The sequence below is a fragment of the Ascaphus truei genome, chromosome 4 (assembly GCF_040206685.1).
Source record: "Ascaphus truei isolate aAscTru1 chromosome 4, aAscTru1.hap1, whole genome shotgun sequence".
In the NCBI taxonomy this organism is placed as follows: domain Eukaryota; kingdom Metazoa; phylum Chordata; class Amphibia; order Anura; family Ascaphidae; genus Ascaphus; species Ascaphus truei.
The window spans coordinates 225136841-225151385 of NC_134486.1; the positions used below are offsets into that span (position 1 = coordinate 225136841).

The following is a 14545-nucleotide window of genomic DNA, read 5'->3' on the forward strand; positions in this document are numbered from 1 at the left end:
AATTAAACCATCCAAGCTCATTTTCTTTTCACTTTGATTCTGTTCTTTGTAGTGTTGGACTCTTTTCAAATCCAGGACATAGAACAATACACTTTATACAGTAATTAACTGAAGACACTCGTGATATCATGATAGCTCATGATCAACTACTGTGTGTTTCAAAACATGTAATAAGTCTACACTCCTACTGTATTTCAGCTAGACCTTTGTATTGTATTTGGTGGTCTCACACACAACACACACACACAACACACACATACACAGTATACATCTATATCTAAATATTTGTCATGTGGCATAAAACTAATCTGGCTAAAACGCTGTGGCAGTTGTTAACCAGTTTCTTACTTTGATGTAATGGGGGACCAAAAATGGAGCAGAGCATTAAAAATGACTTGTTTGGGGGTCGACTCAGTAATCAGTAAAACTGTAAAGTCAAACTGATCATTAACATAGAAATTGTTCTAAATGGAAGTTAACAATTGTATTAATGATTTGACAGCTCAGTTAATAAATCTCAAATAAGTTGCCATCAATTTAAGTACCCTAAAAAAACACTAACTCCCCACCAGGTGTCACTGTGTTCTACTTTAATAGCGTAATCTTTGGTAAATAATAATTTAATAGAAACGTGTGTATATTATATTTTATATATATATATATATATATATATATATTTGTATACTGATTGGGTATATATATATATGTAGCCCTTTTTCTGACGCTCCCCAAAGAGACTACTGGTCACTGTACACAACCTGCGGCTCCAGGAGATCTGAGCCTCCGCTAGCTGGGAGCCTGGGGTGACACTTATAGCGCAGCACTTCCACTTACCCAGGATCCCCGTGATGTAAGATTCCCCTGGGCAAGAAACATACAACACCTTATGATTGTAACTGGTTTTACTATAATAATGCACGGTAACCTTATCACTCTATATTATAGCAATCAACGCTTAACATATACCTTATACTCTAACGCTCATATAACCTTAGTGGCTCAGCCACTCTTATCAGGAGTAACGTCTCCGTCCCCTCACCGCGTGCCCCACACACTGTGTCCATGTATAGTACTATGGGTATAGGCTCAGTTCTTTAGCCACTCGCTTAGTTACGAAGAAAGTTACGCCTAAGGCGGGATCAGCGCCTGTTGACCGGTGTTGGTGCACTTGATGTTATAATACCTTCCGGTCACGGCGGTGACCGGCAACAACTTCGCAAAGGGTCAGACGAATCAGCGGCCTGCCTCCGGTGTCTCAATGTCCAGCCGTCTGGTCCCAAACGACTCGCCACAACCGCAACGCTGTACCTTTGTCCCTAGCTGTCTACACCGTAAGGTGAAAGGCGTTCCTATCCTATAGGGCATCCCTGCAGCACAGCAACCTATGGTGACTTCAGGGAATACTCCTAGGGCTTGCGGGGTTGAACTGTCCTATGCGGGCGGGTCCCTGACCCCCTGCACCCACACTACCTCTCCCTTCACCTCCCGGATTCCCTCTCACTAGCTTCTCTGCTAATCCTGCAGCAACCCACTGCACTCACCGGGTACCTGCAGCAACCGTGCTGCACACACACACAGTGCCTACTTGTCAGTGCACACAGCACTGACAGCCGTGACACTGACAAGACTGCACACTCACCCACACCTAAGGGCAGGGTCCCTAACCTAGGGGCCGTCCCTCAGTACCTACCCACTACCCTGGTGGGGCTTGGGGCCTGCCTGGGATCTGGGGATACCTTACCTGGTGTAGGAGCCACTTGCTCCCTACACCCTTCCTGCTCCCAGCTCCAACTGCCGTTCCTAAGCCCGCGAATTGTATCTCTTTCTCCCTGCCTTAGAATCATGGCCTCTCATTGGCCACTTGGGGACACCTGGGGTAGTTGGCCCTAAGCCTCATGGGAGTTGTAGTCCCGCAGAGGCCTCTATAGCATTGGGGCTGCGTGCGCGCTTCTCCTGCCCATGCGCGACTTGGTACTGGCTTCGGTGAGACTTCTGCGCATGCGCGATCACTGCACATGCGCGAGCACTTGTAATGGCGGCCCCCGCTAGCCGGGTGCGCCGCCGAGACTCCGGGGACTCGGAGCGCTCCCTGCTCCGGCCCCCACCCTCGCGCCGTGCCGGCGGGTCCGTCGCTGCCTCCGGCGGCACCCACGACCGCTCGGCACGCTACAAGGGGGGTCTCTGGGACTAAAAATAGACCAGGGCTACATATATATATATATATATATATATGAAAACTAACACAGAAAGAAAGAATCCCCTGAATAGCACTCTAACATACACAAATTGTATCAAAAAAAGTTTATTAATCACATACACATAAATGGTTAAAATGAGGAGCAGTGTTGACCTACAAAGCTGATATAAACTGAACCTTAAGGTGTGGGGAAAAATGCTACACTGCAGTAACAAGGACAAAGTGTGTAAATAAAGTGTAGAGGCAAGAAATTCTTGCATCAGAACACTCAGACTGGCCAGTCAAGTACTACCTAAGTTGAAGCCCCCTGTGTGAAGTGCTAGTATGAAACTAGTGTGTAACTAACAAGCAAGGAAATGAATAAGTTAATTATATAAGTTAGTAATATGATCCAAGCCTATAGATATGACACACAGATGAGCAAAAAATTGGCAGATATAAATAACAAGCCAAAATAGGTAGCAAAAGTACTTAGACCAGTCCTGAGTGTACAGCAGTGTCCAGCAGAGTAGTAGCAGTGATAGCAGATATCCACAGCTTAACTGCTCGTAGGTTCAGGGAGAGTGAGTCTCAGCCACTGCTCCTCATTTTAACCATTTATGTTTTTGTGATTAATAAACTTTTTTTTGATACAATTTGTGTATGTTAGTGTGCTATTCAGGGGATTCTTTCTTCCTGTGTTAGTTTTCATATATTTCCATTCCCCAGCACTGCCAGTAGTGTTTATTATTCACACTTCACCCAACTGGTTTTAGCACACTTCATTTTAGGTTTGTGCAGGTTATTTTTGTGTTTCAATATATATATATATATATATATATATATATATATATATATATATATATATATAATCAAAAAATAAATAGATGATACCGTTCTGTGGCTAACGAAATGCTTTTATTTGTGCGAGCTTTCGAGATACACTGATCTCTTCTTCCGGCGATGTTACAATGAATGAAGCAAGGATCATTGTAACATTGCCGGAAGAAGAGATCAGTGTATCTCGAAAGCTCGCACAAATAAAAGCATTTCGTTAGCCACAGAACGGTATCATCTATTTATTTTTTGATTATTGAAGCTCGGCTAACACGGTACTGATACCTATATATATATATATATATATATATATATATATATATATATATATATATATATATATATATATATATATATATATATATATATATATATATATATATACACACACATATATATATTTACATTGTAAATAAGAAATATTACACAATTTCACAATAAAAGTAACATTCACTTGAGCTGAATTCATTTTTATTTCCCATAATTAAGGATATTTAAAAAGGCATATAATGCTATAATTTATACAAACACACACAGGCTTTTTATACTAACATCTCCTTGTAGTTTCTGAAACTACAGCTTTGAAACAGAATTGTTATTGCTGAATTGTTAGTTATTCACTTATCTATGAGGACTTTTTATTGTACTTCTCATGGTATTTGTTAATTCTATCTGTGTTAAGTTTTCTGGCCCAGCTGTCATATATTGTTTAAGATATTCTCAACTACCAATATAGTAGAAAGGATGTTTTGGGTGATATTTCAGATATTTCCCTTAATGCAACTAAAGCATACAGTATGTTGCTAACTTGATAATAAGGCATGACAATGTATAATATACAACCAGTATTGTACAGTTTATAGTTTTTTGAGGTTCAATGTATCCCAATAGTGCATGGAGAACAAAGTATTTACTGTATGAACACCGAAACATGGAGAAAGATTAAAATAATTAGTGACCTTTAGGAGTGAGGTATGATAACCATAAATGGCATAGTAAAGTTAATAGACAACTGTTACTCACTAATTTAAATAATATTTACAATACACTAGGGCTGTGCCATACCAGGGAGAAAATCTAGTTAAAAAATAGGAAAGTCTTTATCCCACAGCCTACAATCAGCTTGCGGAACTTGTTACTAGTGGATACTGTGACTGCAAATAGTCATTGTTTTAAAAGGAGATTGTACATATTCAACAAGGTCATGTCCATTAATGGCTATTAGCAACGCGAAGATACTTGGTTTGGTAGTTAAGATTTTAAGTTTTATAGTAAAATATATCTTATTTGGCTTTACCAAAGTGAAGTGTCCCATACAGAGAGAAAAGTACAAGGTAAAAAGTTAAGCGCCACCACAAATGTAAAGAAAGCATAATCATTTAGATACTGTCTATAGAACATAATTTAATTCAACATAAGATTATGGCCCTTTCAGTAAAACAAATTGTGATTCCACTCCAGAAACCTCATTCTTAGGAGTCACTTTCAATAGAAGAAGATGGCTGAGATGTGCCAGATACTTCTGTGGAAGCTGCAGTACAGCCATGAAATGGTGGTTGTGAATAGATGTCCTGAAACAACATAGTGTTGATGTCCTTCCATTCTCTGTATTTCTGTGCAGTCGGTTCGCAGTCTTCGAGTAATTGGTTGATCATAGCCAAGTCGTGTTCTTTACACTTGATAAGAAAACATTAAAAAAGAAAGGTTATGCACAATTATTCTAACATTTACCTTTTCGTTCTGATCAAACTTGTAAAACCAGCTCATCAATCACATTTTTAGTCACAGTTTTACACCTTTGAGGGCTGAAAAGCTCACAGTGATCACATGATTCTATCCACCCCCTTCCATCAGGAGCGGAAAATTAAGTTCTCGCTTCCATTTTTTAATCATGACATAACCCATGAACAGCGGCGATCACAATGTGCTCAGAACATTAACAAGAGTACAGGTATGATGTTGGGCACAGTGGTTTACAGTGCTATCTACCTTCTATATTAACATTTACATTGCCATAGGTGGTTGTTGTCTGTGTGTTCAAAGACATTTAAAAAATGGTGTCTTGGAATAAACTATAGTTCCAGTGATAGACTTATGATAACGACAAATTGTTTGATTCCGTACACAGGGCTAAGGACAAGAGAGAGCCAGGAAAAGTGGCTGTAGGGGGCCAGGTCAGCACTGGAAGTTGGGCCTGGCCTGAGGTTGGGCCCAACTTCTGTGTCCGACTGCCAGACCTCTGGTTGCTGCCGGGCCCGGGACTCTGGTTACACCAGTGTGAGAGAGAGGCCCAGTGTGGGAGAGCGAGAGCGGCCCACATCAGCATGGGAGAGCTGGGGCCCAGCAGGAAACAGAGGCGATCACCGGCCAGGCCCAACTTCCAGTGCCGGCCGGTGCCCACACAGCTACGACATGAGAGAGAGGCCCAGTGTGGGAGAGTGAAGGAGGCCTACAGCACCTGGAAAAAAGCTGGGGCTCGGCAGCCTGAGACAATCCCCAAGGTAAGTGTATGAATTTGGGAATGTAGTGTAAGCATGTATTTGGGGGGTAGTGTTTTAAGTATGTATTTGGGGGAATGGTAATGTATGTATTTGGGGGAGGGTAGTGTGTATGCATTTTGTGGGGGGATTGTGGAGGGGTAATTTTTATGGGGGAGGGGAATGTGTGTGTGTGTGGGGCCAGGGGGGGGGTGAAGGAGGGGGACTGGAGGGAGCAGGATTGAGTGAGAGGGTGGTAATTGAGTGATAGCAATGGGGGGGGCAGAGTGAGAGGGTGTGCAAGAGGGAGTGAGGTAGAGAGGGAGTAAGAGTGAGATGAGGGAGAGAAAGGCATGGGAAGAGGGGAGGAGTAGAAGAGGGGGTATGAAACGTGGGGCTCACAAGACCGCGGACAGGGGAGGGGGGGGGGGAAGGCCCAGGCAAAACTCTAGTCCTGGGCCCTGGGAAATCTGTCAGCAGCACTGTCAGCACATGTTGAACCTTTCCACTTAGGTATCTACAAAGATCAAAGAATATAAAATAAAGTTAGAAGTCAAAAAACAATATCAAGCTTGGCCAACATGTGTCAATGAATGTGTAGCATGTGAATAAAATCAGTAAAAGAATCAAGATTTGAAGGAGCATATTTGGAAGGTAGGGACGTCACTTTCTCAAAGCCTTTGAGAAAGTGACGTCCCTACGTCACGAAACGCGTTAGGGTGGGAGGAGCTTGGGGTTGCTGTCGGCAGGAAACTCCCAGAGACTGCAGAGGTGCACAGTGTGTCAGACTTGTTGGCAGTATACTGGAACGCAGCCAAACGAGAGAGAGACGCAGGCGCATCAGACCAGCTGAGGACTAGCAGTGAGAGTGCGGACCTCAACCAGAGCAGTCAAGGGATTAACATCACAAGCTGCGGACGGCAATCTCGTGACGTTTTTAACCGCATGTATTCATGTGAGTACATGTAAGTGATTTTTAGGCTTGCTTTAGCCGTGCTTTTTAGGCTTGTTGAAGCCGTTTTTTATTACATTTTGTGCCATCCTTTGCAATTGTCCACTTTCTTTCTCTGGGGGTCCGTGTGACTTGGGTGGTCCTTGAATCACGGAGCTTCAAGGGATAGAGGAAGTACCCGGGGGATTCATGGCACAAGTGGACTTTGAAGGGATTAAAGCACAGATTGTCTCCACTGTATCCAGAAAGAGGCATTCCTGTAAGTAGACGCAGTCTACATTGGGAACTGTTATATGTAAAGGGAAGCCATTAAGTATCAGGAGTACTGTGCAATGGTGTGCCTCTTTATCATTTCCAGGTAGATTGGGGTGTTGCAGCAGTGAAGAAAATCTACAGACATCAACTCCATGATTTGGACTCTGGGGTTTTTTTTCAAGAGATTGTGTTTCGTATGGACATAGTGTAATTTTAAGCGCCAGGTATCCTTTTTCATTCATCGTATTACTGTATGCAGGTTGGAGGTAATTTTCATTGTGGGAAGCCTTTGGCAGCTCCGGCCTTTTGTTATCACAACTGGTTTTCACAATTTTTATTTATTTATTTAAACATTGCACCTTATTTGTTGCACGTGTAATTAGTGTAATTACACATTATAGGTTAAGCACTAGAGTTAGGGTTAATTTCTATTTCTTTTATCAGGGAATTGGTTAACGCCGACCCACAGCCACGCGGGCCTGCCTAGGATGTAGAGTAGTCGTTCAAGCCAGGTCAGGATAACAGATTGGAGAATAGTCAAAGTACTTGCCAGGTTCAGGAGTGGAGAGTTGTGGATCGTCAGAGTGCGTAGCCGAGTTCAGGATTGGAGAGTAGCGGATTGTCGGGATACGTAGCAAGGTTCAGGATAGGAGAGGTGCGGAATCCAAGAGACAAGCAGGGTCAAGCAACAAGAGGTTAATCAGCAAGGCAAGGCAAGGTCTGGAGCTAGAATGCAGCAAGGCACGGCGTCACAATAGACTATGCTCAGCGCGTGTCACAGAGGTCAGGGTGCAGAGCCGAGAGCACGCGTCACTCCCACGCTGGTCCTGTCCATCACCAGAGCGGAGGCGGGACTTGTACCACGTGTCAGCAGGGAGGCTGTCCGAACACACCCATCATGCGTCAGAGCGGGAGGCGGGGTCCGAATTTGCGGATGGGGGATCAGGCCTCCCAAGGTCCGCACGCGGGTACAGGGACCACAAAACCGCGCATCCTGAGTGTCCGTCACGGAAGGCTTGTTGGGGTGGGGAGACAGTCTGCGACCGCCAGGATGGCGAATCCTCACACAAAGGCTGAAGAAAGGTTGATGAGGATGGAGGAGAGTTTGGAGTTGCAAGCTTGTGAGAGAAAGTTGTGGATGGTGAGGAGGGCATTTTCAGAAGAATGTGAGGGATGGAAGCTGAACTGGACAATGGGAAGGAGAGAATGGGTGTGGATGAAGGTGGAGAGTTGATTGTGAACGATGCACTCCAAGAGTTTGGAGATGTATGGAAGGAGTGAGATAGGGCAAAAGTTGGAGGGGCGGGGCAGGGTCAAGAGGAGAGGGACAATTACAGCAGTTTTGAGTCTGGGTATTGTCCGCTGGATATGGAGAGGAGTGGGAGGAGTATGGAGTGTGGAATGGGGGTCATATGGATGTGGTGAGATGAGAGTATTTGATTATTGAGAGGAGATCATCGTCAGAGGTTGGGCAAAAGGAGGGGAAGTGAGTAGGGGTGGAGGATGGAGGGGAGGTGAGGCAGGAAGTGGGGAAGGAAGCACGGATTTTGTTAATTTTTTGTGAGAAGTAGGAGGCAAGGTCCATGGCTGAGAGAGCAAGGGTAGTTTAGGCGAGAGAGGGCGGGTCATAGCATATTGTTTAGGGTGGATAACAGTTGTCTTGGATGAGGTAATAGTGATTTGATAAGGGTGTTGTAGTATATTTGTTTTTGTGATTTCAGAGTGGAGGTGTATTGGTGAAGGAGGGATTGAAAGGTGGCAAGTGAGGATGGGGTTTTGAGTTGGCAGGTGAGCCAGGGTTTAAGTGGCTTTGTGGTGGGATTCACAGTGTGGAGTGGTGCGATTGAATTGAAGGAGGAGGATAATGCAGAGTTGAGGGTAGATAGGGCAGAGTTCAGTGGTAGAGAGGAAAAGTATGTGTGGGGGAGGAGTGAAGAGGTGGAGGAGGTAAGGGAGGATGGATCAATGGACTTGAGGTTTCTGCGAAAGATGGGATTGGATTGGGTGGGGGGAGGAGGAGTAGGAAGGGTGATGCAAAGGATGGTGGAAAGGAGAAGAGTATTGGCAGGTGGGACAAGGAGTGTGTAGGGAAACTCGGTATGGCATGTTGACATGAGGATAAGGTCGAGGGTTACTCAGTGTATGTGGGTTGGGGAGATTCAGTGAGTCCAAAAGAGGAGATGAGGGGCTTGGAGACAGAGGTGGGGTTGTCGAGGTGACTAGGAGAGAGGGTGAGAGTGAAGAGAGGAAGCAGTCAAACTCATTGAAAAATAGTGTAGGTGAGCCAGGGGAATGATAAATTAGGATTATTGTGATGGGTAGGGGAAAGAGCAGGTATGGAATTCAAAGAATGAAAAAGGGAGGAAGGGGAAGGATGGGGGGTTAGGGAAAGGTGTCCAGGATGAGGCAACAAGGAGGCCGACTCCTCCTCCAGTGCCTGTGTGAGATGGGGTTTGGGTGAAGTATGATTGTTTAGATGTGAGGGCAGCAGGAGTAGCAGTGTTTTTGAAAGATTGTTTTGTAGGAAGTGATCGAGGGTGAAGGTGGTCTTATTGCAGATGGATCTGGCATTCCAGAGGAAGAATGTGATGTAGATGGAGTTTGGGGTGGGAGTGGGGGGTGATGGGAGAGGTGAGAGGAGTTGACACTAAAGGAGTATATGAGGTTACTGGTGTTTGCATGTTGAGTGGAGGTTGGCTTATGCTGAGGAATTGGGGTAGCGAGGACAGGGATTGAGGAGGATGTTGGCATTGGCATTGGAGGGAGGTATGGGCAAAGTCTTGTGGGAGAAAGGGAGCAGGTGGGAGGGAGTGTAAGGAGGATAAATAGCAAGGAGGGACAGGTGACCATGCTATGGGGTGGATGAGGGATAGGGTGGGGCGGAGGAAAGGATAGTTGTTGAGAGACTGTTAATGATTTGTGAGGTATGTCATTTGTCAAACTTACATTGCATTTTTTAGTACCCCTATAAAGTTACGTTTTACTATTGGTCTGCACTATGGATATATTTCTTTTTACATGCACCATCATCTCGCTGTGATTGGAGAATAACATCATTCCTGAGTCTGAAGTTCTTCCTGTTATCCAAAACTGCTCTTTGTTGCCCGTTTATTACTGAAATCCTGTGAGTAGGCTGCACATAGGAGCCAAGAATTCAACAGACTTTATTCACTTTATTATACTGTCTGCACTTAGATTGTTTTGTTTTATTTCCCTTATATGCTCCCGCTGGATTGCGAATACATTTATACGATTTGGGGACCAGTGGAAACAGTCCCTGCCAGATGGGTTTGAGCAGGGGGTTTTAATTCAATATTTTTGTCACGTTTTGATTACTCACGCATTTGCACTATTATTATATACATTTTATTATCACTTTATTTTAAGTGGTCACTAATAGAGTTAGCGCCTATTTTTTCACCGTCACACACATGCTAAAAGTTAGGCCAGCCCGGAAGTGAGGACCAATTTCTGCATCTGCCCGTGGGATCGGTGCGGCACCGGAGTGCTCTCCCCAAGGTAAGTGTGGGTGTGTTGTATTTGGGGGTTTATTATGTGTATTAGGAGAAAGGGCTTGGTGTTTATTGGTTAGCAGCTGTTATTCAGTGTGGGAGAAAGAGGTGGGGTGTGAGAGAGAGGTGGGGATGTGGGAGAGAGAGAAGTGGAGGGTGGGAGGGTGGAAGAGAGAGGTGGGGGGTGGGAGAAAGATTTATTTATAACATTTATATAGTGCTCTTATCCAGGGCGCTGTTCATTAGTTAGTAAAACAAAGATATGGCTGCAAATAGATTTGATTATAGAGTAATTGTTAAGGGGACATTGTGGTAGGTAGGGGTGGGAACATTATGGTTGGGCTATAGGTTAGGTGCATTGAGAGCTTGCTTGATTGGTGGGTAGGGGTTGTGGTCAGATCTCTAGATTAAGTCTTGCTCGTGGCATGGTGATGGGTCCGACAGTGGGAAAAGTGGAGGCAATTTGTGAGGTGGGTGACTTTGGAAGGTTTTTGAGAGACTTTACGGAGGTTTTGGAAGGAGTGAAGGTAGGAGAGATCATGGGCGTTGTGGAGGGTGGGGTGAGGAAGGGGATAGGATAGGAGGTTAAAGGGGGATCATAGAATATGATAGAAAAGAGATTAGTTTTGAGTTGTTTTCTGAAGATAGTTAGGAAGAGGGGCAGATTGGATGTGGTGAGAGAGCTAGTTCCAGTGGATGGGGGCAAGGAAGGCAAATGGTTAGAATCAAGAGGAGGCACAGGGGGCTGGAAGGTGGAGTGAGGGTTGTGGCAGTCAGGGAGTGAAGAGGATGAGAAAGGGTGTAGCGAGTGATGAGTGCTGAAAGATATGGGGGGGGGAAGAGACCATGAAGAGATTTGTAAGACCAGGGTGAGAAATTTGAAGAGGGAACATTGTTGGATGGGTCACCAGTGGAATTGGGAAAGAACAGTGGTGGCATGGGCAGAGAGGTGGGGAGATTGAGAAGTATACAGGCTGCAGCATTTTGGATTTGGTGGAAGGGCATGGAGGAGTAGAGGGGGAATTCGAGGAGAAGGGAATCACAGTGATCGAGATGGGTGAAGATCAAGTAGATGAGAAGTTTGGCCAAAGAGAGTGAAATCAGTTTACACATTTTTCTTATGTTGTATTGGTGGTAGTGACAGGTGGTAGTGATGGAGGTGATGTGTTGGGGAAGATGAGGGAAGAGTCAAAGGTGATTCCACGGCTGTGAGCCAAAGAGGAGGGGGAAATGGTGAGTGAGGGAAAGGAGATAGTGGGGATTGGTGAGGATGGAAGGGAGGAGCAAGAAGGAAAGTAGAGGACTTTAGTCTTGGCTGGGTTAATTTGTAGGAAGTGGGAGGCATCCAGGTGGAAATGGCAGAAAGGCAGGCGGAGATATGGGTGAAAATATCAGATGAGAATAGTGGGAAAGAAATAGATTTAAAAAAATGGACGTTGAATCCTTGGTAGGAGATGAGGTCAAAGAGGTGGCAGTGTAGAGGGAAAACAGGAGAGAATCAAGGACGAAGCTTTGGGGCACACCCACTCTGAGGCTGCTGGTCAGAGAGGATGAATTATTGAAGATAACAGAGTAGGTTCTATGGGAGAGATAGGAGCCATGAGAGGGGCTGTGTCAGTGAAGCCAAGGTTGATGAGGGTGGAGATGAAAGTGAGGTGATCGATGGTGTCAAAGTGTAATGCGTAGCTCACCACAAACGAAGCGCGACCGCGGTGCTGAGGTAGGGAATTGGTTAACGCCGACCCACAGCCACGCGGGCGTGCCTAAGATGTAGAGTAGTCATTCAAGCCAGGTTAGGATAATAGATTGGAGAATAGTCAAAGTACTTGCCAGGTTCAGGAGTGGAGAGTTGTGGATCGTCAGAGTGTGTAGCCGAGTTCAGGATTGGAGAGTAGCGGATTGTCGGGATACGTAGCCTGGTTCAGGATAGGAGAGGTGCGGAATCCAAGAGACAAGCAGGGTCAAGCAACAAGAGGTTAATCAGCAAGGCAAGGCAAGGTCTGGAGCTAGAATGCAGCAAGGCACGGCGTCACACTAGACTATGCTCAGCAAGGAATGAAAGCAGACTGAAGGTATATAAAGGTGGAGCCTCCAATAGCCAGCAAGGGCGGAACCAGGAAGTAAGCACCGATAGGCTGCTGGTGTACACAGGTGTGCCCTATGATGCAGCATAATCGGGGATGGGGGCGGAACTGCTCACACGTCGTCCTGCACACGTCACGAAGGTCCGGGGGCGGAGCCTGGATCGTGCATCACTCCCACGCCGATTCTGAGTGACCTAAGGACAAGAGGGGAAGGGATCAATTGCGCATCGACCCGCGCGTGTCACGGAGGTCAGGGTGCAGAGCCGAGAGCACGCGTCACTCCCACGCTGGTCCTGTCCATCACCAGAGCAGAGGCGGGATTTGTACCACGCGTCATCAGGGAGGCTGTCCGAACACACCCATCGTGCGTCAGAGCGGGAGGCGGGGTCCAAATCCGCGGATGGGGGATCAGGCCTCCCAAGGTCCGCATGCTGGTACAGGGACCACAAGACCGCGCATCCTGAGTGTCCGTCACGGAAGGCTTGTTGGGGTGGGGAGACAGTCTGCGACCGCCAGGATGGCGAATCCTCACACAAAGGATGAAGAAAGGTTGATGAGGATGGAGGAGAGTTTGGAGTTGCAAGCTTGGGAGAGAAAGTTGTGGATGGTGAGGAGGGCATTTTCAGAAGAATGTGAGGGATGGAAGCTGAACTGGACAATGGGAAGGAGAGAATGGGTGTGGATGAAGGTGGAGAGTTGATTGTGAACGATGCACTCCAAGAGTTTGGAGATGTATGGAAGGAGTGAGATAGGGCAAAAGTTGGAGGGGCGGGGCAGGGTCAAGAGGAGAGGGACAATTACAGCAGTTTTGAGTCTGGGTATTGTCCGCTGGATATGGAGAGGAGTATGGAGTGTGGGATGGGGGTCATATGGACGTGGTGAGATGAGAGTATTTGATTATTGAGAGGAGATCATCGTCAGAGGTTGGGCAAAAGGAGGGGAAGTGAGTAGGGGTGGAGGATGGAGGGGAGGTGAGGCAGGAAGTGGGGAAGGAAGCACGGATTTTGTTAATTTTTTGTGAGAAGTAGGAGGCAAGGTCCATGGCTGAGAGAGCAAGGGTAGTTTAGGCGAAAGAGGGCGGGTCATAGCATATTGTTTAGGGTGGATAACAGTTGTCTTGGATGAGGTAATAGTGATTTGATAAGGGTGTTGTAGTATATTTGTTTTTGTGATTTCAGAGTGGAGGTGTATTGGTGAAGGAGGGATTGAAAGGTGGCAAGTGAGGATGGGGTTTTGAGTTGGCAGGTGAGCCAGGGTTTAAGTGGCTTTGTGGTGGGATGCACAGTGTGGAGTGGTGCGATTGAATTGAAGGAGGAGGATAATGCAGAGTTGAGGGTAGATAGGGCAGAGTTCAGTGGTAGAGAGGAAAAGTATGTGTGGGGGAGGAGTGAAGAGATGGCGGAGGTAAGGGAGGATGGATCAATGGATTTGAGGTTTCTGCGAAAGATGGGATTGGATTGGGTGGGGGGAGGAGGAGTAGGAAGGGTGATGCAAAGAATGGTGGAAAGGAGAAGAGCATTGGCAGGTGGGACAAGGAGTGTGTAGGGAAACTCGGTATGGCATGTTGACATGAGGATAAGGTCGAGGGTTACTCAGTGTATATGGGTGGGGGAGATTCAGTGAGTCCAAAAGAGGAGATGAGGGGTTTAGGGACAGAGGTGGGGTTGTCGAGGTGACTAGGAGAGAGGGTGAGAGTGAAGAGAGGAAGCAGTTAAACTCATTGAAAAATAGTGTAGGTGAGCCAGGGGAATGATAAATTATAATTATTGTGATGGGTAGGGGAAAGAGCAGGTATGGAATTCAAAGAATGAAAAAGGGAGGAAGGGGAAGGATGGGGGGTTAGGGAAAGGTGTCCAGGATGAGGCAACAAGGAGGCCGACTCCTCCTCCAGTGCCTGTGTGAGATGGGGTTTGGGTGAAGTATGATTGTTTAGATGTGAGGGCAGCAGGAGTAGCAGTGTTTTTGAAAGATTGTTTTGTAGAATGTGATCGAGGGTGAAGGTGGTCTTATTGCAGATGGATCTGGCATTCCAGAGGAAGAATGTGATGTAGATGGAGTTTGGGGTGGGAGTGGGGGGTGATGGGAGAGGTGAGAGGAGTTGACACGAAAGGAGTATATGAGGTTACTGGTGTTTGCATATTGAGTGGAGGTTGGCTTATGCTGAGGAATTGGGGTAGCGAGGACAGGGATTGAGGAGGATGGTGGCATTGGCATTGGAGGGAGGTATGGGCAAAGTCTTGCGGGGGAAAGGG

General features: G+C 46.1%; 1 protein-coding gene across 8 annotated transcripts in view; it reads right to left on the reverse strand.

Moving 5' to 3' along the window:
- Positions 1–3467: 3467 nt before the first annotated feature.
- Positions 3468–14545, reverse strand: part of IPCEF1 (interaction protein for cytohesin exchange factors 1) — a 246559-nt gene continuing 235481 nt past the window's right edge. For 7 of the 8 annotated variants that reach the window (XM_075596933.1, XM_075596936.1, XM_075596935.1 and 4 more), the window contains one exon: positions 3468–4689. In XM_075596933.1, coding sequence (XP_075453048.1) covers positions 4486–4689 — 204 coding nt within the window. In that variant the 3' untranslated portion in view covers positions 3468–4485. The remainder of the gene's footprint in view (positions 4690–14545) is intronic. The other variant, XR_012801047.1, reaches the window with a different exon arrangement.